The sequence below is a fragment of the Crocodylus porosus genome, unplaced genomic scaffold, assembly GCF_001723895.1.
Source record: "Crocodylus porosus isolate Cpor-Errol unplaced genomic scaffold, CroPor_comp1, whole genome shotgun sequence".
In the NCBI taxonomy this organism is placed as follows: domain Eukaryota; kingdom Metazoa; phylum Chordata; order Crocodylia; family Crocodylidae; genus Crocodylus; species Crocodylus porosus.
The window spans coordinates 244282855-244309374 of record NW_017728886.1 but is presented as its reverse complement, the minus strand read 5'-3'; the positions used below and the strand labels follow the sequence as shown (position 1 = coordinate 244309374).

General features: G+C 39.9%; 1 protein-coding gene across 1 annotated transcript in view; it reads left to right on the top strand.

Annotated features, from left to right (window-relative positions):
• Positions 1-26520, top strand: part of CSMD3 (CUB and Sushi multiple domains 3) — a 332707-nt gene that overhangs the window by 10994 nt on the left and 295193 nt on the right. Inside the window, exons 2-4 of the mRNA XM_019552043.1 lie at positions 6453-6591; positions 8670-8857; positions 18848-19042. Coding sequence (XP_019407588.1) covers positions 6453-6591; positions 8670-8857; positions 18848-19042 — 522 coding nt within the window. The remainder of the gene's footprint in view (positions 1-6452; positions 6592-8669; positions 8858-18847; positions 19043-26520) is intronic.

Here is a 26520-nt window from a genome sequence, read left to right as displayed (position 1 = left end):
AGGCCATTAATGTCTATGTTTCTTGTTGTGGGATATTGCATTAGGAAGTCAAATAAAAGCCTAAGAGTGCTTAGATAGGGCATTCTTGTCTGCCATACTGTGATTAAGTGGGATTTAGGCTGATCTTTGCATGACTTCCGCTGTTACTGATGGAAATGAAAAGCACCATAGAGACAGTGTTACTTGGCAGTGTGTTAGCCAAATTGTTCCATCACCAAATCTATATAGAGCTATTAACAATGGTTTCTGAGGTTGTGCTGACATAGCCTTATAGTAGCTTAAATTAAGGCACAGAGGGAAACCAAGTATAAAGCTGTCATTCAGTAGCGTAAATTAAGACTCCATTATTCTACCTGGATTACTGTATAATAATTAGATCAGTTTGGGGTGGTATATTTAAGTGATAATGTACTGAATTTTAAGAGGTATCTCCTATTGGAGTATAACACATAAGTCTACATTCCTCTGAGTCAAGAGATAGCCTTCCAGATCCTTACCTGGCTATAGGTGAAAAATTATTGTATACTAAGAGGTAATATTACTGTGAGCTACTGTTTACATATTGAGTGAATGCTCTGTTACAAAAAACCTGAGATTTAGATTCCTGTATGTATAAGAATAAAGCAAAAAAGCAAGAAGGTTTGAAAAGGACTTTTTTAGAGCATGCATCAAGCAGAGAAAGAAAGCAGTCTTTACAGGAGCTTCTTTTGTGAAAGAGGAAAACTTTTAAACCTTTAAAGTTACTCCTTCTATGGACAGTTCTACCTTAGAGGAATTTGGCAAAGATGAAGATTAAAGATCATAATTACTTTCAACATGGTACAACAAAATACACAAATGTCTGTCTTTTAGGAAGCCTGTATTTTCACTGTGGGCTCTTGGGGTCTGTCACTGAAAAGCAACCAGTTATTTTGACAAGGGTTAAACAAGATGGCTTGCCTTTATAGAGTGCGTCTTTCCCAAAAGAGAACTGTGCTGGTGTAAATAGTTGAGAAAGATGTGGGTTGTCTGAGAAAGTGACTAGAAACAAATAAATAAAAGTTAAGGGACCGCCTACGTATAAATAATGCAATAATGTACACGATTCCTGAGAAAGTCATTTATGACTGGATGTCATTTTGAAATTCTGAAATTCAGATCAGTGACAGAAATGGCTACATTGCTAAAATTCCGTCAGACAGCATGGCCAGGGATAGAAGAATTCATGCAAAAATGAATCACAGGCCCAATGGTCTTAAATTTTGATATAGGATTTCTTTTAGGAGCTCCAGTGAACCAAGGTATCTCCAGGAAAATCATATTATATCAGATCAATATAAGGCAATTGAGCCCAGAATATACTGTGATTCAGAACTGTTTATTTGTCTAAACTTAGAGTAGAGGAAAACAGGAATACTTTTTTTTCAATAACCTGTGCATATTCCTGCCTGGAGGTGCAAATAGTCTTCAATGTGTCCCATCTCAGGGGCAATCATGTACAGAAATCCTCTCACAGAAGTTTATTTATAGGTGACTAATCTCAATCTCTTCTTCAGGCAGGTTTTTCACATTCCTACCCCGATATGCATATGGTGCAGCTTGGACCATTAAACCATTTAGAGTCTAAATGTGCAAAGGTCATGTTGAAGCACTCAAGTATCATATAATGAAAATTCACTTTTCATAGTTCAAGGACTTTTACACAACATTTTCTCCATTTTTGCATGCTAGAGTGTTATGGTAAATTCTTACTGATGGATTAGTTCAAAGATGTGCATAGTTCTTTCCTGCCATTGAAAAACAGAGAAACTAGTTCTAGCATAATCTTTATAACTGACACATATAAAAGAGTGCAAATACATCTATACTAATGGGTTTGGAAAATAACATTTATTCCATAGAGCTAAATGATTACTATATAGAGTTACTAGTCCTGCTAAATTGCAATAATTATATGTTCCTAAAGGCCTGATTGCTGTTGTTTAGCTCCAATTGCTTTTAGACAAAATAGTGATTTAAAAATCTATTACCACCTACTGCACCAATATATAATAAAATATCCAAGTATTTTTCATTTTGGTATTGGGCACTTAGCTTATGTTCCCCTCACTCATTTTGTAAAAGAAAAAAAAAACCCTCTAAAAAATGGATAACATACTGATTCCAATATAAAATCTGTGTTCTCCATATGTGATTCTATTAATTTGCCCTTGCCCTGTTTCCAATTAGAGTTATATTATCTTGAATTCACAAATGATTCGTGGCATATTTCTCTGGCATTTTATTCTATATATTATTCTGTTTGTGTCGGATTTTATCAGGGTATAATCTTTGTGAATGCATTTTCTAGACAGCTGAATGCATTGAGCAACTGAGGTTTTGTGGCATCTTTAAAGTAGCCATTTCTCTACGCTGGTATCAGGAAAGAAATATATGACTGGGAAGGACCTCTTGAGTCAACACATACAGTTCCCTGCTCTGGAAGTAACTGTGTCAAATTCTAACATTGTTTACATTTCATCTTGAAACCACTTATGATAGCTCAAATACAGTGTACTCTTTACAAGATAAGGAAAAGGTTGTTGCCTACTTTGTTTCTTACAGTGACCCTGATTTTGCACCAGAATCATATAAAGTTATAGAGAAGTGGGGCTGCAAGGGACCTCCAAAGATCATGTAGTCCAATCATCTGCCAAGGCAGAATCATCCACATCTAAACCATCCTATAATCTAAATCATAATCTAAACTCTACATAAGACTACCATAAACCATGGCACAACATAGACCTAAAAACCAAAACTGCCACAGGTAAAGCAGAGGAACCATGGCAGCCAATGTCCTGCTTCTATAAAATGCTGACAATGTACATTCAAGAGGTCCTGGGTAGAGGGCCATGACCATGCTGCAGAGCAAAGCAAAACCCCCATGGTCCATACCACTCTTGACATGGGTAAAATCTCCCCCTTACAACTAGCAGAAAAGAGCTGGAATCACATGCAGGTGGGACTTGAAGCTGGAGATGGCAGAACAGTCTCTTCATCTCTTAAATACCCATTCCACAATTCAGAGGTTCTGGTGAACTCAGGGCTTCTGTGTTTTCACATTCTCACCCATTCTTGGTGCTGAAAGATGCTGCCTCTTCTCCCTTCACTGATATACTTGTCATATTTTGGTTTCCATATTTTCTGGGTTTATCCATTGGGATTAGAAAGGAGATTACCTCATCAAACAACAGTGGGGAAATGGACAGTTCATTTTTTATGGAGAGCTTGAGAAAGAAGGGTCTATCTTAATAGCTTGGGTGAGGTCTCAAAGTAGGAGGTAGCATCAAGTCAGGATAGAAGCTATGGACTAAACAAGAAGGGAGCCAGAGACAAAGATGAATCGCTAAGCCTGAGAAGTGCTGAATAACCAAAATTCTGTAAATGCAGGATTTATATTTTGAAGCTTGATGCTCTGCAACCAGTAGTGTTCAGGTGATATCATTGCTGCAATGGTCCAGGAGATATGTGAATAGCAAGAATTCACATGGGTGGTATCTTTTATTTGACCAGCTGTATTGTTGGTATAGACTTGCCTTCTTGCAACCAGTAGCATAGTCAGGCACAGCTTGGCTCACTTAAGATCAGGTGGCTCCTGGCAAGCCTGGAGTTTGGTGCGGTCCCTTAGCTCTCACAGTCCCCTAACATTCACTTGCCTGGTAAGATACTGAGTCCTGACAGATGGGGTTAATAAGACTCCCCCACAACCTGCAAAATAACAGCAGGGAGCAATAATTAATTACATTCACTATTTGCACAGCATGGCTGCTGTTTAGTTAGAGACTTTAAGCCTAAAGTAGAGTAGGAAAGCTAGATAGCCCAATGGATTCTTTTAGTTTAAGGGAAAAATTTTAAATATTCTCTGACTAAATGTCCTCTGGTTTACAGTCTTGTTCCTTCTTGTTATAACTGAAAATGGTAACATTCTATGATTTTATAACATTACATTAATGGTCATATTCACTGTAGTAGAAAAAGAAAATCCCCACAAATTGTACACCATTAGTTATGACATACCACATTTTCCTGGAACCTACACAAAAAATCCTCCAACAGTAGCAACCCATACTAGAAGAAGACCCAACTCTTAAAGAGTTCTTTCCAGAACCACCCATCCTAGCCTTTAAACGAGACCCAAACCTTGCCAACCTCATCACCACAAGCAAACTCCCTCTTACCCAAACCATACCTAATGGATCCAGACCATGCCAGGTCAAGAAATTCCAAATCTGCCAACACATCTCTACCACTCCCACAATAATCACATCTTACAACAGAACCATCACCATTTTTGGATCTTATACCTGCACCTCCAGAAATGCTACATATCTCATCCAGTGCAGCCAATGCCCTGATGGAAAATAGGAATCAGAACTCATGATAAAGGTGATATCTTTATTCGATCAACTAGATTTTTGGGGAAAAAAAAATAATTGCAAGCTTCAGGCACACGCACCCTTCTTTAGGCATAGGAGAAAAGATTGTAAAAGTTCTCCCAGGTAGAAATGAAAGTTAATATTTCATAGGAGAGTTAAAGGTATGGTAAAATCTCCTGTTTGACACAGTTCATTTTATGCAGGTTAGGCTCAGAGAAAACTTGGTGTAGTCTGATGAAAAATATGTAGGAGAAACCAAAAAACAACTGCACACCAAAGTAAATGCACACCAAAAATCCATCAAACACAAAAATATCCAATTACTGGTGGGTGCATACTTCTCACAGGACAATCACTCACTCTCCAATCTCTCAGCCCTAATCCTCAAAGGGAACTTGCAAAACACCTTTCATAGACAAGCCTATGAACTTCACCTCATAAATCTACTGGATACAAAAAATTATGGACTCATTATAGAAATTGGAATTACGACACATTACAATCTGCCTGACATCTGATTCACCAGGTACCTGCTTGACCTTTCCATTTGCACTCCCTTGCCGCCTCCTTCCCTCCCCTCTTTTTCTGCCCTTTGTCTTCCTAAGTTCCAGCTATTTACCCTTTTTTTAGACTGCCTGTTTTCTACCTTGGAGAATTCAACTACAGTAAAGTCTTCCTTACTTACCTTTGGCATTATTTCCCCCTAGTTTTCCCCTCTTCCTTTCCCTTCTCCATCCTTTGTTTTCCCAATTTCTACCTATTTACATTCTTACGGACATCCTGTCATGCTTTTAGCTTCTTTCATTCCTTGGAGATCTCAGAACAGCAGAGACTTCCTATGCCTGAAGATCAGTAATTGTGCCTGAAAGCTTGCCAAGAACCTCTTCCAACTACTCACTTGGACTAATAAAAGATATCACATCTACGCAAAGAAGCTTGCCTGCGTATGTCCTCAGACCAACATGGCTACAACCAAAAACCCTGTATTAAAGGCTACAATATTTGTCTAGTTGTGCTCTTTAAAAATGATACCTGACATCTTCCTGTGATGTTTTTTTCTTTTCTCCCTATTTTGTTAAATTTGAAGTACGATACCTAAAGATTTTTAATTAATAGAATGACTTATTGGTAAATATACTGCCGTTATTTATTACTGCTGTGCAAGTAACCTAAAAGTGCTAGCCTATGCATCTCACTCTTTATTTTTGTTATTCTCTCAGATATCCTAAGGCTATCTTTCCTTCTGTTTAAAGATGCACTCTTTTTTATACTATACAATGTGACATAGCATAAAGAATACATCATCTATGCATCACAAATTGGTCATTTCCCTTATTAATAGACCATGTTTGTTTGTATAACTTATCTACATGTGTCATACATAGTTACATCTTTTATCTGTGTGAAAGACCAGCATCTATGGTTTTGGCCCACAGAGGTCACATGCATAAAACCTGGGGCCCTCAAAAGCACACACAGAGCATTGTTTTACTTTGAGTGTGCTTCTAAGATGTACTGACATTTTCTTTGTATGCCTGCAAGCTGCAATTAAGCAGCATACCTTTATTGTGTGTAGTTTGTGTAAGTTCTGTCAAACTGAATTACTGAGGAACTCTACCAGCTGGAAATACACATACATGACTTGGCATTCGTAGCCTGGGTGAACCCTGTTTCAATTAAAAATGCTGCCACTTTTGATGATGCTTGGTAATAGAAATTCGAAGCAAAATGCAATGCTTATTGTGCCTGTTTGTATGACGATAACCATTATGTTCTTAAAGTTTACAGCAGTTTCAAAAAGGCTCTGATTCTTGTGCTGTGGGAAGGACCTGAAAGGATATGAAGTTTAGTAACAAATACTTGACTTTGTGGTAATTAGCAGATTGTCTTAACAGAAATGTGAATTGAATTTGTGTTCCTATTAAAGCTTTGTGAACTCTTCCATGAAATTTACCATTTCTTGTTTAACTTCTTGAGGACTCCTGAATTCTGAATGTCAGTGAACAGATTGCTGGTGCTTAGTATTTACATGTTTTTCCCTCCTTTCATTTATAGCCCCCTGTGGAGGAAACTTGACAGGCTCATCTGGCTTTATTCTTTCACCAAACTTCCCTCATCCCTATCCTCACAGCAGAGACTGTGATTGGACTATCACAGTTAATAATGACTATGTTATATCATTAGCATTTATCAGGTAAGCGGATACTTGGTTCTCATTTATAAAATGATGATACTTTTAATTAGTGTCAGCAGCTTTTCGGATCTGTATGGTATATGAACTGACAGCACCTAATGCATATGAAGTTGTGCAGTAGTTACCATTTGGCAGTCTCAGGAAAAATGCCAAGGGTCAGATAGGTATTGCATTTAGCACACATGGGGGTCAATATGGTGAAATACTAAGTAGTTCTGTGCACTTCAGAATATCCTCAGTTTCCAGCTTCCAGGCTAATGTGGAAATGGGTGGTACTCAGCCCTTTACAGATCTGAGCCTTCAAAGAGGTGCTCTCTAGAGTAAAATTAGCATGGCAGTGTGACATGTTTTACTGGGCTTTTCCTAATCTGCCAGAGTGTACTTCAGTGATGAGGACTATCAGTTACACAACTTACTTAGGAGATAGTTGCATGAGATTAAAGCAAAATACTCTTTAGATATTGTTCCGTTAGCATGTGTCATTACAGAAAAAATAGCTCATGTGAATAGTGTCCTGATTATTGAATGCTGTTAAATCCCTTTATCATAATGCAGGACTTAATGCAGATTAATAAAATTTGCAAAGGAAATCTTGCTGCTTATGCTATTTTGTAATCCATAAAGGAAAATCAGTGTACAGAGAAATTTTGTGGAGAAAAAAATATGCAACTTTTTCTGATATATATTTGTTTTTCCCAAAACCTCCACTGGGTTTTGAGGCCCCATTATACTGTATGTTTTACAAAGAAAGATACACTTTTTCTTTTCTTTGGTTTGATATTTAGTCATGTGTTTCATGTATATTCTTTTGGCATAAATATTGCCCTAATGATGATTTATTGGCTATTTTGCTATCAAGTAAATTAGATATTGTTAAGTTTAAAGTAGTAACTGCTATGTCACATACAAGCTTTTTAGAAAACTTGTTTAGAGACCTCCATGAATCATTTGATTTAGAAACAAATTCATTGAACTACTGCATGTTGAACTAAGTTTAGGTAGATGTAATTTATGTCATAATATCAAATATAAAGTTAACTGTTTGTTAGTAAGAATATCTATGAATGTCTTAATGAATGAAATAAAGTAAATTAAGTCATTTTAGTCCAGTTGAATTGATGTTCCACATAACAGAATGCACTGTAAGAGTACCAATCCTGAAAATTAATTTCTATTTATATTGATAACATTAGTAAGTTAGTTGGCTTGTTGATTACTTCAGAATCTGTAACACTGTCATGTAAATTAGTACAACACTTCAGAAATCTTTGAACACTTCACAACATCACATACCCCTTGCACATAAGAATATTTAACTTTTTTACATTACAGAAGAAGGCCCATCCAGCTCAGAGTTGAATCAGGCCTTTAATACCTACATTTCCTTAGTTGTGAACCAAGGAAATATAGGCAGTAAAGTATGCAGATGAAAATTAAGTCTTGCCTCTTGCTTTCACCAATAACATTTTAAAATCTCTGTTCACATATGGACGCATGTGAAAGTCTGTCTGGTCAAGAAAAAGTCTCCATCTTCAAACAAAGAGAATCATAGCATCACAGAAAAGTAGGGCTGAAAGGGACCTCAAGGAGGTCATTTACTCCAACCCCCTGCTCAAGACAGGATCATCCCAATCTACACCATCATAGACAACTATTTGCCTAACCTATTCTTAAAACCTTTGAGAATCATCTTCATGCCCAAAACATAAAACACCCTTTAGTTTGTCACAGGTAAAGCAAGGTAATGGCAGCCAATGTCCTGCCACTGCAAGGACAGAAAGTAGTTTGTTAAAATATGCTCAAAAGTTTTTTAAAAAACAGCATATCCAAGTTAGGACAATAAAGAAGAGACATTAGATGTCTGATTGCGGTAGCCTTTCTTGTTACCTGCGGACTGCCACTAACCCCTAGAGTCTCTAGAAGGTCATAGATTGTCAGTGCAGGAACATCTCATAATTATGAGTATTTTTCCCTTTTAGAAATAATGTTGTGATATATTCATTTAAACTGATCAGAATGAAAAAAATTATGTCAAGTATACTCCATCTAATATTCCCATTCTTTTTAATGTTTTTTAGTTTCAGTATAGAACCAAATTATGACTTTCTCTATATCTATGATGGAGCAGACAGCAATAGCCCCCTCATTGGGAGTTTTCAAGATAGTAAGTTGCCAGAGAGAATAGAAAGCAGCTCCAACAACATGCATCTGGCTTTTCGAAGTGATGGATCCGTTAGCTTTACAGGTTTCCACCTGGAGTATAAAGGTAAAGACAACAGTATTTCTTTCCCACTTTTTCTCTATCCCCCATATTCTATGGACTACCTATGAACAAACGTTGGTAAAATATGTTTACCCTTATAAATATAAGGAAAGGCAATATAACAGGTGTAATGCAGGGTATGAGTATGAAAACTGGTCCATTATATGTATTTATTGCTGTCAGTCAGTGAATAATTTGTTAAATATTGATGTGTTTAGATCACTATTAAGTCATATATTTTTTTCTTTTTTCTGTACCTGTACTTGAATTTCTTTATTAATATAAATGTTCGAAACATATTTGTAAAGAAGAAATCATATTGTAGGACAGGGATATCCATCTTCTGATTGGCCAGGGGTCATGTACCACATAGGACCCTCAGGCCCTCCCTCTACACTGGCTGCAAACCCTTTCTCTACCACGTTTGGGACTTGAGGAGCAGGGCAGAAGCTGGAGGAGGGAGTGAGACTCCAAAGATTTCAGCTACAAAAGGAGTAATAGGGGGAGTGGCATCCTGGCAGTTGCTGCCCATTGGACAGTCCTGTGGACCATGGTAAAGCATTGGTTTACAAGTTATAAGACAAAAGGATACAATAACAAGTGTAATTTGACAGTGCTACTGGTCCTTACCCAAAAGAAAAATATAGTAAGGACCTTTCACATACTAGCAGATCATATTCCTAAAAGCTATGAAAAGCAGTAGGTTTTAACGGATTTAAAAATATTAAGTCTTTTAGGTCAATGATGTAATAGTAAAGATAATTTTCAAGTATATTCTATATGCCATTCCATAATAAATCTCTCATTGAGATCTTAACAGTATAAGCCATAACAGTAGAAGTTCAAAGTACCTATTTTTCCCAAGCTAATAAATTTACAAAGGAATAGCATTGTCGTATTTGAAACAAAAACACACAGTGTAAACCAAGTATGTACTTACCCAGTAAAAGATTATGACTCCTATTGGGTATAGATGAATGCTTGCATAGATTACATTACAGCCAATTTATAACAAGCCTTTTGGGCTAAGTATTCCTTTCCACTTCCTCAGAAATCAGTGCACACATTCAGAAAGACACAAAAGAGAGAGTGTGCGCTCTGCTTGTCACATTTCCCAAACCACAGAGGCCCTTGTACTTCACCACAGGAGCAGGTTCTTGGTCTTCAAAATACTGTCTTTCACTCCATTAGAACTGTGCCCAGATAGGTTCACTCCAAAACTGTCAACTTTTTGTAGCTTCGTCACCCCTAGGTGAACACCTGCTCTTTAACCTGAGAAGTACATTGAAGAGTGACAGAGGCACACAGGCAGCACTTAGATATTCAAAGCTGAGAAGCAGCACAGGGGCACAGGCCCTGCGGTGAATTTTCTGCGATGATGGATTTTTAGGCACAAACAGCTTCCCGGAGTTCTTCTGAAGGGAACAGTTCCTACTCACTGCCCTTGCTGGGTATGAAATAATAAGGCAACATCCATATCCAGTTTATTTTGCTCACTGTACTTCCTGTGGCCAGGGACCTCAGGAAAGCATTAGTCTCTTAAGAATCCTATGGACTTTCAAACCAAACCTGGATTCAGTTTTGTGCCTACCATCATTGTTAGTTTTCTTATAAAGTAAAAATATAGAAAAATAGGACTGGAAGGGATCTACCAGGTCACTGGGAACAGTTCTCTGCTATTACAGACAATTGTATATAACTGTAAAAACTTATCAAGCTCTATCATAAACATTGGTTGGTTTTCTTTTGCTCCCACTATGCTGTCAGAAACCTTGCTCCTTTAATGCTTTGGCCCCAACTACATGTTACATTTAAGGTGAGATTCACCAGTTAATCAGACTTTAAATTATGACCCAGCCACCCGTTCAACCAATTAATGGCAAGCTAAAACAAATAACAAGCTACAAGTTACTCCTAAAAAAAATGTATAGTAACTTTGTACCTTGTTGTTTTCATGTCATTAATTGAACTTGTGGCCAGGTGCTCCCCTATGGCTGGGAGCCCCATCAACTTGTGGGCTCTCAGCCACACAGGTGCACCACACACTGCCAGCCCTGCAGCTGACAAGGCTCACAGTGGTGGCAGCAGGGAGAATACTGCCAATGCTCTGAGCCTGGTAAGCTGCTGGGCTTGCAGAAGAAGCAGTGTGGGGCATGCAGTGAGCCTAATCAGCTGATAAGACTCAGGATGGAGGCAGCGCATAGTGCATAAGAAGAGGTAGAATGGCATGGCTGCTGCCTCTGAGAATTCAGCAAAAAAATCTAATAGACTAGATATGGAAAGCTTGGGAGAAATAAAATAGACTTATTCCCAAATGAGATCTTAAGAAGAAAGAAAAGGAATGACTCATCCAGCAATGTAATATAAGCAGTTATTTGAGAACAAAATATTGAGCTTGGAGCATATGAGTTCCATTTCATTGGTTTGACTTCAGTCAAACTTTGGCCTCAAGGCTCTCTGATTGCAATAAGTTCCACAGGTTAATTCATTATGGTATGTGAAGCATGGGAAAAAAAGGACTGTTTTGCAGGATCACTTTACCCTGTAAGAGTATATGTGTGTTTTTCCTCTGAAAAAATGTCTTTTCTTCTGAAGGTAACCCAAGTTCTCTATGCCTGACCTGCTTTTAAGACAAATTCTTGTGTTATCAGAATCATTGTATGTTTTCATGAAAACATTTTCTCAGATTTAACACTATTACTTTAAAATAAGATTAAAGTAGACAGAAAGGGTGCTGGAGAAAAAAAATGTTGATAATTTGGGGGGAAAAGTAACACAGGTGAATTTTTGAAAAAAAAAAACAGTCCAGAAGGAAAAAGTTGTATGTCAGTTTTTCCACCAGAGGAAGCCTTGTAAACCTCTGAGACTTGGAAAGGCTAATTAATTGTTTCACCTTCTCTTTTAAATTAAGTGGAAAAAAACCTTTGTTAAAATCTAAAATCACCCTTCATTTTACTCATGCATCTAAGAAAGAATGACTGTAGGGTTGGTCCTAAGAGTTTGTAATCAATTCTGATCTTACCTTCATCATTAACTTGGTATTTGACCTTAGATAAAGATTCATTTTCTCTGCATCTCAAGACTCACCAGCTGTAAAAATGAGGATTGTGATTTGCCACCGTTAATTATAGTAGAAAATCACCAGTGAAACTCACAAAACTGTAATTTTTATTCCCCAAGTTGTGTGTACTCCAAAATTTGCCTTACCCTCTTTTTCTGACATGGTATCAACTCCCTTTGAAGCCAGCTCTGCCTAACAATATTATTTCATTTGATATTTGAAAACAAGGGCATTAACAAGTAGATAATATATTTTTATGGTAGAATTTTGATTATTTTCTTATTAAATGTGGGTCCATTTCTGATACCCTTCCTTAGGCAGAATAGTACCTTACTCTGTGGGTTAAGAAGTTGGTCTACTTGTTGAATAAATTACTAATAAAACAGATTGCAAAGGAACCAAAAACATACCAATAGTATTAGTCTGCCTTCAATTCTAAATTGATTAAGATAAGTGTAACTGCTACAAAGTTATGTCAGCCATTTGCATTAGGAAAGCTTTCTGATATTTAAATTTCAATTCACTGATTAATCTTTTAAAGATATGGTTATAATTTGGTTAAGCCTGTAAACATAAATATGCAAAATCCAAAGCAAACTATCTAAAGAACAAATTAGTGGTATCTAAACTAATTCAAAGTATAATGATAAAATAGCTAATTTGTTTTAAAGGGATGAGTATCAAACTACTTTTTTTTCTAATCTTCCTTGAATTGTTTTTCCCTGCTACAAATGCCTGTTGTTCTTCAAGGTTACCATAGTTTGGTGTGAATGAGTCATTCTGTAATTTAAAAAAAAGTGAAGATAACATAAATATGGCATTTGAAATAGCAAATCTTTTATTTAACCAGAACAAAGAGCTGTAATCACACTTTTGAAAACTCTTAATACAGTATTTTATAAACCAAATATCTTTTCTCCAAAGATACAGTTGTAATAGACCTGCACTCTTTTACTTGTGGGTCTAATGTGAGACCAGGCAGGGAACATCTGAAGCTAGGAAATCCAGTTAACTGGCTCCAGTATAACCTATGCCAGCTCTGTATTAGGTCTTTTCTTATTGCATTAGTTAGTTTGAATTCAGAACAGCCAATCTGAAAACAACACTCAAGACACACAGAGAAGTGCGATGGATAGCACAGGATAAAGCCATTAATAGATGCAATTGATTTGCCACTGATGAGTTGAGCTAACTTGGACTTTAAGCTCTATCCACATGTCCATTGCTTTACTAGCTCGTGTGAGCAAGATTCCAGGTACAGTTCATAACCCTTGATATGCCAGATAGTTCAAATTTATGGTATCATTTAACGTGATTGTTATCAGGGAGATTTATTGTATTTTTGCTTGGATTTTTTTAACACTTTTTTCTTCCTTTCTGTTTCCAAGTACAGTCCCAGTATGTTGCCATACATTATTGTTCTATCCTCATCTAGAAAGCCATCACATCTTTTAGTATTTTGAGATCTGCTCATGAATGTTACTGAAAGACCCCAAATTCTGAACAGAGCTCCTAAACATTCCCCTAAAAGCTCCTACATCTTTGCCTTTAACTATCTAAGAGAGAGAGAGTAACCCATACCATCAGCCACACAGCTATCTCCCTAAAGGAGCATTTCACTGACCTTAAGGTCTCATTCTCGTCAGTGTTACCAGGCCATATTCCTTGATTGCTATCTTGGGTTCCTTGTCCCACCTTCTAGGTAGTTCTTTGATAGATGCCGGATTATTTCTGTCAGCGGTAGATAGATGCAGGATTATTTCTGTCAGCAGTAAAGGGTTCCCAGAATTTAATCAGAGGAAGCTCTAAAAATCTTTAATCAAATGCATCATGAATTTGTTTGTTGTTGTAAGGTTGTTACCATAAACGCTCCATGCCTCCCAAGGCTGGGGGGGGAGGTACAGTGACCGCCTACAGGCAGTGGCAGGGGCATGGTGGTGGCAAGTGGGGACTGTCCACAGGTGGCCATGCTGACTTGATGTCTGCAGCAAGGGTGGGCTGAGCATCGGCTGTCAGCAGAAGGCCACAGTAATGTTGGCAGTGTGGGGGGGAAAGGGGGGCAGTGTGGTGAGCAATGACCAGCCGCAGGCACCGCTGACATCATTGGTGGCAGCCACTGTCAGGAGGTTCACCGCCAATCTCAGGGGGTGCACGTGCACCCACATGTACCCTCTACTCATCGCCAATGGTTGTTAAATTAGTGTATCATAACACGCAGAGAGAAGCTGGTAAGTGCTGCAAGTCTGAAAACAGAGGACTGTAATTACAGTGTATTGGAGCAGACTTGATCAATTGAATCTGCTGGAGCATGGTAATTACCATGCTCCAGCAGACTAGTGTCTCGTGAATTAGCTTCCCCACACTGAAAAATGGTGGCGGGGTGCTTTAACTAAAACTCATTCAATGAGCTTTAGCTAAAGCACCCCTGCTGCCATTTTTCAGTGCGGGGACACTGATACATGAGACACTCTGAGAGAAAGTGTCCCCACATTTGGAGTATGTGTATAAATGCCCAGAAGTTCAGATGTGTGGTATCTCTGAATTTGTGTCCACAGTCCTGGCTACTACTGAGAAACAGAATCTCAGAATGGCCCACTACATTTTTATGTGACAAGAGTTCCAGGTATGTTGTAAAACTTCATGTGGCCCCTGTTATTTCATATTAACTGATACCATTTTTCATATCTTAAAGCTTGATTTTTGCTATTTTGAGACTGAATTTGTAAATTGAAGGTACCAGCAGTTTAATGCTTTATGCTTAAATCCAGTTCAATTAAAAAAGCTCTGTTTTACAATACCTTAGTATTCAATCAACAATTCTGGGGATCTATCACTAATTACATCTTTTGAGTAGGGAAAATAACTGTGTTTCACCAGATACATGCTGTGATGAAATGTCCTGCCCCCTCCTCCTGCTGTGCCCATACACACATTCTAGCAATTCAACAACTGTAACCATTGGGTTTACGTTCCATATGTAGTAAATTATTCCACCTCATTTTGCTCGTATGTTTTATGAATCCTTATCTCTATAATATATAAGCATCTTCTAGCGTTATGGAATCTGCACAAAACACTTTTTTTCCCCTCTGTATTTTCATTAGGGAAAAAGAGTGGACTTTGGTGTTGTGGCAAAGTCAGGTTTTCATTACAGTTTTACCTTTCTTGGTTTTATGGCCATGCTATTCTCTTCGAGAACTGAGTTCCAGATTTGTGGGTGTATGTCTGATCTGATATATACACAGCTATCTGGATTCTTCTAGCTTTCCAAGGAGGCATGATTAGAATAAGGAAGTCTTGCATATAAATTAGGCATTTTAGAATAAGAGCTAGTGCCTTAAATTTGTCCCAGAGTGAAGCAGTGGGATGATGTGCTTTGGCATGTGTTGCTAACCAGAAGGCTGCTTTGTTCTTCTGTGTTTCTTTGCTGGAAGAGAATTGAAGTTTAGTGTGTGGAATTACTTTTGAAATCCAGTGTTCTAGGATGAACTCTTCAGCAGACAGAGAAGGACATTAGATATTCTTATTTTCTGGTCAAATACACAAAAATGATATTCAACAAAGATCCTCAAATACAACTAATCACAGGTAATATTTACGAGTCATATTATTACTTTTTTTATCCTTCTTGATAGTTAAATTGTTTCCATGTCAAGTAGATGTGTGTACTTTAATTTTTATTCATTTTTCAAGGATGACTTACTATCAAGTGAAATGTTGAACTCTAAGACTATCAAAGGCAGAGTGGGACTTTTAAGTGGGTTGCTTAGCCTGCTTGCTTCTCTAGGCAGGCTTTGCTTCCTGAGAAGTATCTCAGCCAGTCCTCCTAGCAAGTGATAATTCTAACAAATATTAGTCTATGCCAAGGTTAACTAGTTCTAGGTATTAATTACGCATTCAGGGTTAATACCCTCTCTACTGTGCATGAGTCAGACCTGCTGCTAGAGGGCTGGCAAGAAGGAATGTGACATGGGGTGCAACTAGGCTCCAAGCCTGCCCTGCTTGCTGGCTCTCTAGCCACAGTATAGGCCAGGGAGGAAATGTGGAGGGACCCCCCCATGCCACTTGGATCACTTTTCCCTTCCTTCAAATCACTCCATTGCTCTCATCAGCCTTGGGATCTCTCTGCATCCTGTAATTGTTCCCTCCACCCCCAGATCACTCTCCACCCCCTCATTAGCTCCTTCACCCCCAGGTTGCTGATCTTCCTCCCCAGTCATCCCAAGAGTGGAGGCATCAGTGATGGGAGGGGGTTCCCAGGCTTCTTAGAGCCTATGCCACTCCCGTGCACAGGGATCCAACCCCCACTAGGCCTCACAGCTCCCTGGCAGCAACTTGCCGGCCCTGCTTCCCCTTCAGCTGCAGGGCTCCATAGGGGCTGTGTCTGAGTGCACTGGAGAGCATAGTGTTCAGGCACCTCAGGAGCAGGCTGAGAGTGGGAATTCTTCCACCAGCATCTCAGCCACTCTTGAGCTCATCAAGGCAGCAAAGGTGATCCAGGGTAGAGTCAGAGGTGGCAGCTGGAGTGGGAAGGGACTGATGTGCAGGTGAAGGGGTCAATTTGGGGGTTGAGGTGGCAATTTGGGGGGCAGAGGAAGCAGCAGCCCAGCAGCTTCCCACCCATCCACTCCCCCCTCTCTCTCTTTCCCTCTCCAATCCTGCTCCTCCTCAGTGTCTTTCCTTATGACGTCCTCCCCCAGGTTCCCTTAATCCCCCTTAATCCTTTTTTCTTCCATTCCAGAGACTGGTTTGTATGCAGGAGAGCCAGCCAGTGAAGATGTAAATTGAGGATTCAGTGGGTGAGAAAAAGACTGGGGGGGTGGAGAAGGAGGATGAATGTAGCGGGTAAACAGTGGAGAGGTACCTGTGGAGTCAGTTGTTAGGCAGGTTATAATGTGTCATAAATCCAATGTCTATATTTAGTCCATAATTTTTGTATCCAGGAGGCTGATGAAGTGAAGTTTGTAGGCTCATCAGTGAGAGGTGTTTTGAAAATTCCCTTTGAGGATTAAAACAGAGATTGGAGAGAGAAACTGGTTTTCTTGTGAGATATGTGCCCTCACAGGTAATTGGGTATTCTTGTCAAGGGCACTTAGCACTTGCTAATGCACCTTAATGTGTGATCATTCAAGTTTTAAGTGTTTTTAACATGATCTAATTATAACATGTAATCTCAACCACAGCCTTTAAGCAACAAACAAGTAAACAAACCAAACCCTTCTGTCTTATCCTAGGGACTAGGGGGAGAGTCCTTTGGCTCTGGTCCCAGTACAGCAGTCTGTCCCCTCCTCACAGCAAGCTGTTGTGTTCACAGCTTGCTCCCTTCTGTCTTGGTTACTCTTCTAGGAGCTTTGTAAAGCTCCTAAAGGAACACTCCCTGCCTAACTAAATGCCCAGCAGCTGGAATCTCTCAACAGGGCAGAATGTCCCCTCTAAAAGGGACAGAGTGATTTGTTGCAGGGCCCCATCCAGAGACTGTAGAAGTCCATGGAACCATTTCCATTTTTTATGGGCTTTCACGCCATCCCGTTGAGTGTGGAATTTTAAACTAACAACACTCTTAAACAACTGCAAAACATTATAGTTTGTCCTGAGGGGGCCCCTTAGGCTTTTCAAGTTTGATATGGTGTTTTACTGACATACCATAAATTGTATCTTCAAACTACTGAATTCTCATTAGAACAATTTTCATTGTGCTTGTGGCATTCTCTTCTCATTTGCTGATAATATATTGCACTTCCTGAGACATCCCACCTCATCTTTGTGGAGACATTATGATCCTATTAGCATTGCAATACAGCGTTTTTGAATGAGTACTTTGAATACATACTGCCTATGGATAGCTACACTATTGTTATTTGTTGTCTTGGTGTTTTTCACTTGTGAAGAACCATTCAGATCATTTGTGTGATTCTGATAATATTTGTCAGATGGAATTTAAATAGGGTAAATTATATAGTTCAGGTTTGTGTGTTTTCATGCAGCTATAACAAGCTTATATTCACAATGTTTATCTCTTTGTAATTCTTGTAAGGGGAGGGAAGGAGGGAAGAAATGCTTAATTATTATAATTGAGTGAGGTTTCTTCTGTTTTATTGACTCGAGTAACATTCTTAGTTCCTCCACACCCCTAAGCCACAACATGCATCTGTTTGTTTCTTCATTGTGCTATTGTTTAATATCATGCACTTTTTAAAAAATGCAATTACAATGGAAATTGTGCATGCACTTTCTTCCCGTTGAATCTCATTGTTGCTATTTAAAATTACTGAGCTGGTATTTACATGGAGTATGCTTCCTTCCTGCAGTATCGATGGAATTAAATATTTTATTATACATACTATGCAAGGAAAAAGAGAAGCATAACACACATCTGTGAAGATGGCTTTGAATGTTATTAAAATGAAATAAATAATAGATAATAGAGTATTTTCTTATCAAGTAATATAATGAGCAAAATAGGTTTATACAAGGAAAATATGCTGCTTTAAAAATGGTGTTTGTAGACAGCAGTTAACCATTCATTGATTTTGAACAAGTCCTGAAATGCTGATTATCTACATGTCTTACTTGATTATAAATTGGTTTTTGAATTTTCAATCAATCAACAATGATGTTTCATTTTTAACTGTCCTCGGAACACCACACATTAGATTCTTATTCAGGTCTTGATTTGTGAATTCTTTTCTGGAGGTGGACCTAATGAGCTCCTCTGTAGAGGAAACGTTAGAAAAAGTAACCTGTTGAATGTTATAGAGGACTGTGTCCCGTCCTCCTAAACTGTAGAAAAGATCAGAGAAACAAAACATCTGAAGTATAAAAGGAAGAAATGATAGTTGTCTACAAATTTGGAGAACCACTTGGGGAGGGGGGAACTATTTTAATACTTCAAGGTATCTTCAACATTGTTTTGCATTCTCTTTCCTTCACAGCAAAGCTACGTGAGTCCTGCTTTGATCCTGGGAATATAATGAATGGCACAAGACTTGGAATGGATTATAAATTGGGGTCAACAGTTACTTATTACTGTGATGCAGGTTATGTTCTTCAAGGATATTCTACACTAACCTGCATTATGGGAGATGATGGAAGGCCTGGATGGAATAGAGCACTACCCAGTTGCCATGGTAAGAGCTGTTTTTTTTGTGATCATTCTGTGGCTTCAAAAAGACACTGAAGTAAATGGCAGAAATACATTTATGTTGCAGCAATATTAATAATTTTTTCTCTTCCTCTCAACCCTCCCTCCACTCCTTCATGAGTATATATAATATACCTCCTTAGGACTTTGCATGAAATGACAGATTGAACATTCATTGATAAGAAGTCAGAGGGGTTATCAGGAAGAAATATAGTAGAAAATAATTGCTGTTGTGGACAAGCAATGGTACTCACCCTGGGAGGAAGCACTATCCCTGGTAGAAGTGTTTGCATTGTGAAGATTTTTCATTTTATAACATATGATACACACAATATCATTTATTTGCTTAAGTAACACATCAAAATACACTGTTAATATTACTGTGTCATTGAAGTTTTGGTCTGCTTTTTTAAAATGCTAATGGCTCTTAGGACACACAATAGAGTAGTGCCTCACCAAACATTTTATTTATGGTTTAGACATTACATTGCATTTTTATTTAACCATTTTATTTGAAGTTCCAGGAAATTTTCATCTAAAAAAAACCTACTCACTTCAGTAGTCCTACTCAGTTCAGTAGTGACTTTAATGACACTGAAATTATGTTGTGTATAATTGTATGGTTAGAGCCTAAATTTAAGTTCCATTTTAACATTAAAGCTTATCTCTGCCAGATAAGCTTGCTACTGTGTTCACTCCCTGATAGAAACGTGCTCTCTTTTTTTAGCAGCGATACCTGGCAGAACTGAGCATTAGGGCTGTGCGAAATTTCAGCAGCTGTTTCATTTTGGAGATGTTTTGGGCTGTTTTGGTGCCTGAAAAACTGAATCTGAATCAAAATGGAAGACTCAGAAATATCTCAAAAATGAAATGAGGCATCCAAAACATTTTGAAGATGTTTAAGAAAATTTTGGAGTTTCGGAGCCAGGCTTGCAGGGAAACAACTGTATGCTGCTACCCTGCCACTCTATGCGACTCCACAGGGAGCAGAGATCCATGCCAGGGGTCTCTTGGCCGCTGCTGCCTGCCTCCCCCCGCCTCCCCCCCCGCACTACCCTGGCCACTTTGGGCTGCATGGGGTGGCTAGGGGTGGCAAGGAGACTGCAGTTCAGATCTCTGCTCCCTGAAGAACCAGATTGTACAGTAGGGGAGTGCTGGTCCCTGCCTCACAACCTGGCTCCATAGAGAGCAAAGATCCAGGGCTGCACGGGGTGGGCAGAGGCAGGGAGGAGATCCCCAGCAAGGATCTCTGCTCCCTGTGGAGCCAGGTCATGTGGCAGGGCAGTGCTGGTCCCTGCTGCATGACCTGGCTCTGCAGAGAGCAGAGATCCAGGGCTGCATGGGGTGGGCAGCAGTGGCTAGGAGACTCTCAACATGGATCTCTGCTCCCTGAGGAGCCAAGTCTCATGCCAGGGCATTGCAGGTCCCTGCCATGTGACCTGATTCTTCAGGGATCAGAGATCTGTGTGGGAGGGTCTCCTTGCCTACATGGAGGGCAGTGGCCCTCCCCTGGATAAGCCACCCACATCCCCATCCTGCTCCCTGCTGGGGCCCCAAGCCCTGCCCAGCTAGGCTTTGAAACAGATTCTGGGGAGATTCGGTGGAGCCAAATCAGTGAAACAGATTTCGCCGAACCAAAACAGGACAGTGATCTGAAACACCAAAACAAATCGCTGTCCTCTGAAACAGCCAGATCTAAAACCAGATCAAAACAGAGCCATTTTGCATAGCTGTACTGAGCATATATCATGGTCTCCCCTGTATGTATAGAAACTGGTTGCTAGGGTTATAGTTCCTCCACTGAGCAAGTGTGGTACACCTAACATGGCTGCTGGATATCACCATTTCTCAGTTGAGTATGTTCAAGAGGGTCTTGGACAAGAAGTACTGAGGGTCTCATTGACATTCTTAAAATGGATACATTATCTGCTTATCACACTACTGGGCATGTTCAGGTTGCTTTTTGAAAAGTTTCCTGACAGGCATTTCAAAGAAAGCCTGCATTACTCATGCAAGTGCTTCTCTGTTAGAGCTAATCTATCTCTTCCTCCTGTTATTTAGTTATGTTTTGATATAAAAAAAAAATAAATACAAATTTTAAATTATGAAAATCAATCTATGGAAATATTTCTTCTTTGGCAATCCCTTGCAGTCAAGGATGATTGTCTTCTATGATTGTCTTTTCTATGTGTCCAAAGATAGCTGATGAGGCCTATACAGGATCAACAGACTTAACTGCAGCTCGTATATTTCTCTCTGGGGTGTGTGGTGCTGGACTCTTGGTTTGGTCTGTGACATGCTGTTTCTGTCACTCATGCTTTTTCATCTCCTGTTGCTGTCATGAGTTTTCAGAGTACTGAGATCCCTGCAGCAGACTCTTTCCCAATTTGGGGCAGTCCTGGGCAATGGTTTCCCATGAGTTGACATTGATGTTACATTTTTTAACTTGTCCTTGAGGACATCCCTGAAGCAGTTTCTCTGCCCTCCTTTTGAGTGTGTGCCTTGGCTGAGCTGGGAGAATAAAACTTGCTTTGGGAATCCGGAGTCAGATGACATGGCTGGCTCAACAAAATTGATTTCAAATGATCATTGCTTCAGTACTCATGATGTTTGCTTGCAGGAGGACACTAATGTCTGTCTTCCCACTGGATTGAAAGTATCTTCTGCAGGCAGCACTGATGGTACTTGTCCAACAATTTTAGATGTGTAGCCCGGGTAGTTATTAACATAAACATAACTAACAAAACATAACAACACCTGGGGGCAGGGGGTACCCTGTTCTCCAATGACAGTGGTGGGGGTTAGGCAGGGTGCTGATGGAGGGCCTGGCTACTAGAGCAGTTCCCTCTCCTCTCTACAGAGCCAGGCCAAGACTGAGTGCTTAACTATATACAATGTATTACTATAATAAATGCATAAGATACAACATGAAATATTTATAATAGACCTTAGCATATGTCACTACACATAATATCCCACTATTAACATAAACCATATAACTTACAGCATATATAATAATACATTGAACAAGATAGTTAAGGTTACAACATGATAAACACTTATGGGGACTCAACTTATATAACCCAAAAAAGTTAATAATATTTTCTAGACCTACATATTAACACATTGAGACTATATAAACCATATAAACTTCCTTAAAAAATACCCATAGCTATATAGACCTTGATACAACAACAATAACCCAAAATAGGGAGTGCACTCAGTACCTCCCCAAAGGATTTTCTTGGAGCCTCTCCCCTTTAGGGCCCTGATATGTGGGCATACCCCTCTCACAATGGAGGGTGGAATTGGCGGACCCTCCTTTCCTGTGCCCACCTCCCCCGTGGCACCCACTTCCCCAGAAACTCACACTTCCTCCTTGAAGCAGCCAAAGCTCATCCCCTGGAGGCCAATCCCGAGAAAGAGCATCTCTCCAGCAGCGCCTTCAGCTTTCCTTGATGGCCTGGCGCCCGCACTGGGCAGCCCAGGGCTCTCTCTCTCTCGTGGGAGCTGAACCCTTATAGGCTCTGGCTCCCCAGTCTCACACTTGAGGTCCTCCCTTTCCCAGGCCCTGTTCTGGGCACCGGGGCTTTTTTAGTTAAAAGTGGAGCTGCACTGTGGGGCTCCGGTAACTCAGCCTAAGGCTGGAGTTAACTTGAGCAGCCACGAGCTGCTCCCAGGTGGGTCCTCAGTGTGCCGACCCACGCACCAGGTGAGGCCTGAGCAATCACAAACTGTTCCAAGGGCCAGCTCTCCATGTGCCAATCTGCATACTGTATGGGGCCCGCGCAGCCTCAAGTTGCTCCCAGGGCCAGCTCTCTGTGTGCCAATCTCCACACCGACTGTCCAGCCACTTGCCGGATTCACAGGCTCCAGCCGCCTTGAGCAGTTCCTAGAGCCTGATCCCTGTGTGCCGATTCATGCACCACTGAACTTCAAGCAGGGTCCCGAGGACAGCTGTCTCTGGAGGTTCTCTCTCCTTGGCATCCCTCAATGTCTCTCCCTAGCCTGATGAACATGCTTCCTTTATACTCTTCAGGGGCTCCACCCCTGAAGTTCTCCAGACCTGGCTGGTGCAGTTCCAATTCAGGTCCAGCTGCTTCTTGCTCCCTCCCTTCAGAAAAGGGCAGGGCATTGTTTCCCTTGTACTGCCTCCAGATTGATGGGTGGGCTCCACCAATCAAACAGCAGACCCTTGATCCTGGAACTCAACCCAAGCTCCAAAAAAGGTCAATCTGCTACGGATGTATCCTGTATGTTGTCCATGTCTCAGCTCTGTTCAGCAAGGTGGGGATCATAACTGCTTGATAAACCATGAACTTGGTTTTGGATCTGATGTTGCAATCTTTGAATACCTGTTTCTTCAGGAGTCCAAAGGCTGCACTTGCACATTTGAGGTGATGTTGAATTTCTTTGTTGATGTCAGCCTTCTGTGAGTGGTGACATGTGAGGTACGGGAAATACTCAACATTTTGCAGTCTCACTGTGGATTTGGATTACCAGAGCTGGGGACTGTTCATTAGGAACTTGTTGGTGAAGTTTCTTAGTCTTCTGAAAGTTAAGCATCAATCCCATTTTCTTGTATGCCTCAGTAAACACATCAGTGATTTCCTGAAGGTCTGCTTCCAAGTGAGCACACAGTACAGCATTGTCAGCAAACTGCAGTTCAGTGACTGAGGCCAGGATGATCTTGGCTTTGGCATCAAGTCATCTGAGGTTAAACAGCCTGCATTTGGTAGTTCAGTTCTGGTCTGGCTGGAAACTTGTTAGGTCAGATGTAGCATTGCAGCAAAGAGTATTGAAAAGAGTGTTGGAGCAATGCTGCAGCCTTGCTTAACTCCTGTTTCAACCTCAAAGGGATTTGTGATAGATCCATTACTCAGAACCACCACTTACATACTGTCATGAAGCATTATTGGTTCTCAGTCATGAAAATATGTATATAGAAATCAAAATGAACTCTTCATGATATTAGTAATGTGAGAAATAACTTTTGCTCATTTTATAATCTTTTTTTTCCTGATCAACATTATGCTAAATCCTGTTCTGGTGTAAAGAGGTATGAATCCACTGGATTACAGCCCTCTAATACAATGGGTAATTTGACATATTGATGCCTAATCTAGTTGTTTCACACATGTGGCGGTAACACAGCTGGACTGCAATTCCCTTCACCTGTCACTATTTAGAATATGTCCATTTATGGTCTGTGATATTTTTGGGGGGGGGGAGGGGGGGCGCCGAGGGCTTCTGTATCATTCTCTGAGCAAATGGAACATCGGCAAGAGAGTGGGAAAAAAGGTAAATATTAACTAACATCAAACCAAGCAAGTGAATCCTGACTGATGAGAAGGAAATAGATTTCTGTAATAGGAAAGCCTGTTATTTCTACACACAGAGTCACTCTCTCACTCACTCTGTCAGTCACTTCCTGTTAAGTTTTGTAGTATTGAGGTGCGAATGACATGGAATACTGGCCTTAGTATGCTCTATTGGAATGCATACATCTTTCTAGCTTGCAAAACACAGAACTGTGTAAAATACCCAGAAACCTCTTCCAAATAATCTTTCTTTGTTTTAAAATGAGATTCTTTTTCTTACTTTAAAGAGAGAAAGAAAAGGTTTCTTTCTCCTGGGAAGAATGAATAATAGTTGTGACCATTAGGGCTTTTATTCTACAGTTAAAGGTCTGTAAGAGCTTCCACATTTCTAGAAGGGTTTTTTTTTGTGGGTTTTTTTTAACTCAGTAGGCCTCTAGTGAAAAGAAAAATTTTTGCATAGGAAAAAAAATTGCAATTTTATTAATAACACTCTCATCTTAAGAATGGTGGTAGGCAGATCTTATTTATTCTCAGTTTTCTTGATATTATGGAGCCCTTGAAGTCATATTTCCAGTGGAATTTGGGGTAAAACCATGTTACTTTGACTGCCATTCATAGATTCCATTTGCTGTGTGACCTCTGATAAGCTTCATAAAGATGGTTGTTCTTGTCAGTTGGGCCCACAGTGGCTATTCCAAATTTGGCTAGCATACTGATTTTTCTCTCAGCTGAAGGTTGAAAAAACCTTATCCTATATGTAACCCTCTACCTGAAGTGCAGTATGGAGCATTTTAGCAATAGATAACCCATGTTTTCACATTTTGGTTATGCTAAAGAAGAAAGGCAGTCTGTTTGTCTGCCTGTTCATCTGTCTGGTATGAAGGAGAGATGAGGAAGACGGTGGGGAGGCGCAGCTTGAATGTAGGCCAGGAGCGGGCAGAAGAATTTCAGTTGCTTTGGTCCCCCTCTGATCTAGTTCTTCACTCTGCCTTAAGGAAGCTTGGATGAAGTGGCAAAACGAGCCACGTCGGTTGTGCCAGCTTTATGCTTGAATTAACTAATGTAAAGCTGCTATTTCAGTGTAAACAGACATGCAATATATCTGCTCACGGTTATATGTTCCTAAAATATTATTATTATTTTTTAATTTAATACCCCTTTTAGGTGTTTATAACTGAAGGAAAAGCTATGCCTTTTGCCTTAGTGCTCCATGGGTAGACCCAATAAAGGAATGACACACCTAAACGTTGTAATTTAACAAAGATAAGTGTAAGGTGCTGCAGCTGGGGAGAAAAAAACACCAATACACCTATAGATTGGAAAGTACCATTCTATGTAGCACAGCAGTGTAATGGGATCTCAGAGTCATAGTCAACGCAAAAATGAACAGGAGTTGCCAATGTGATGAGGTAATAAGTAAGGCTAACTGGATTCTGTCTTGCATTAGCAGGTGCATCACGAGCAGGTCTAGGAAGGTGATTCTTCCCGTCTATGCAGCATTAGCGAGGCCACAACTAGAGTACTGAATCCAGAGTAGATTTAGATTGGACATCAGAAAGAAATTCTGTATGGTGAGGGTTGGCAAAATATGGAATAGACTTCCAAGGGAGGTGATGATTTCCCCTACCTTGGAGGTGTTCAAGAGGAGGTTAGACAAGCACCTGGCTGGGGTCACTTGACCTCAGCGCTCTTTCCTGCCCAGAGCAGAAAGTCAAACTCAGTGATTAAATAGGTCCCTTCTGACCCTAACAATCTATGAAAAATATCTTTTAGTTATCACTGATAAACTCTAGCATCTCTGATTTGGATTATAGCCCTGACATTTGGGAGATATGAACCAGATGTCAGATGTGCCATTCTGTTGTACCCTTGAAAATCTGTCCAAATTTGTCCAAACTATGCCCTTTCAAAAATCTAGTTTGGCACATGATCACCAAGTTTCTTACTATAGTTTAGGAGCTAAATTCTCTCAAGATACTGTCTGCACTGAGGCATCTCCAAACCCCCACATCTCCTTCGGCATATGCAGTCTCCACAAACTGACAGTTTGCTCCAGTTTGGGGATGAGAGGGAATGAAGAGCTGAGCATGACTTTCCTTGCAATTGCTCCACCTAAGAAGTTGAGACCATTCACATGCCCTCA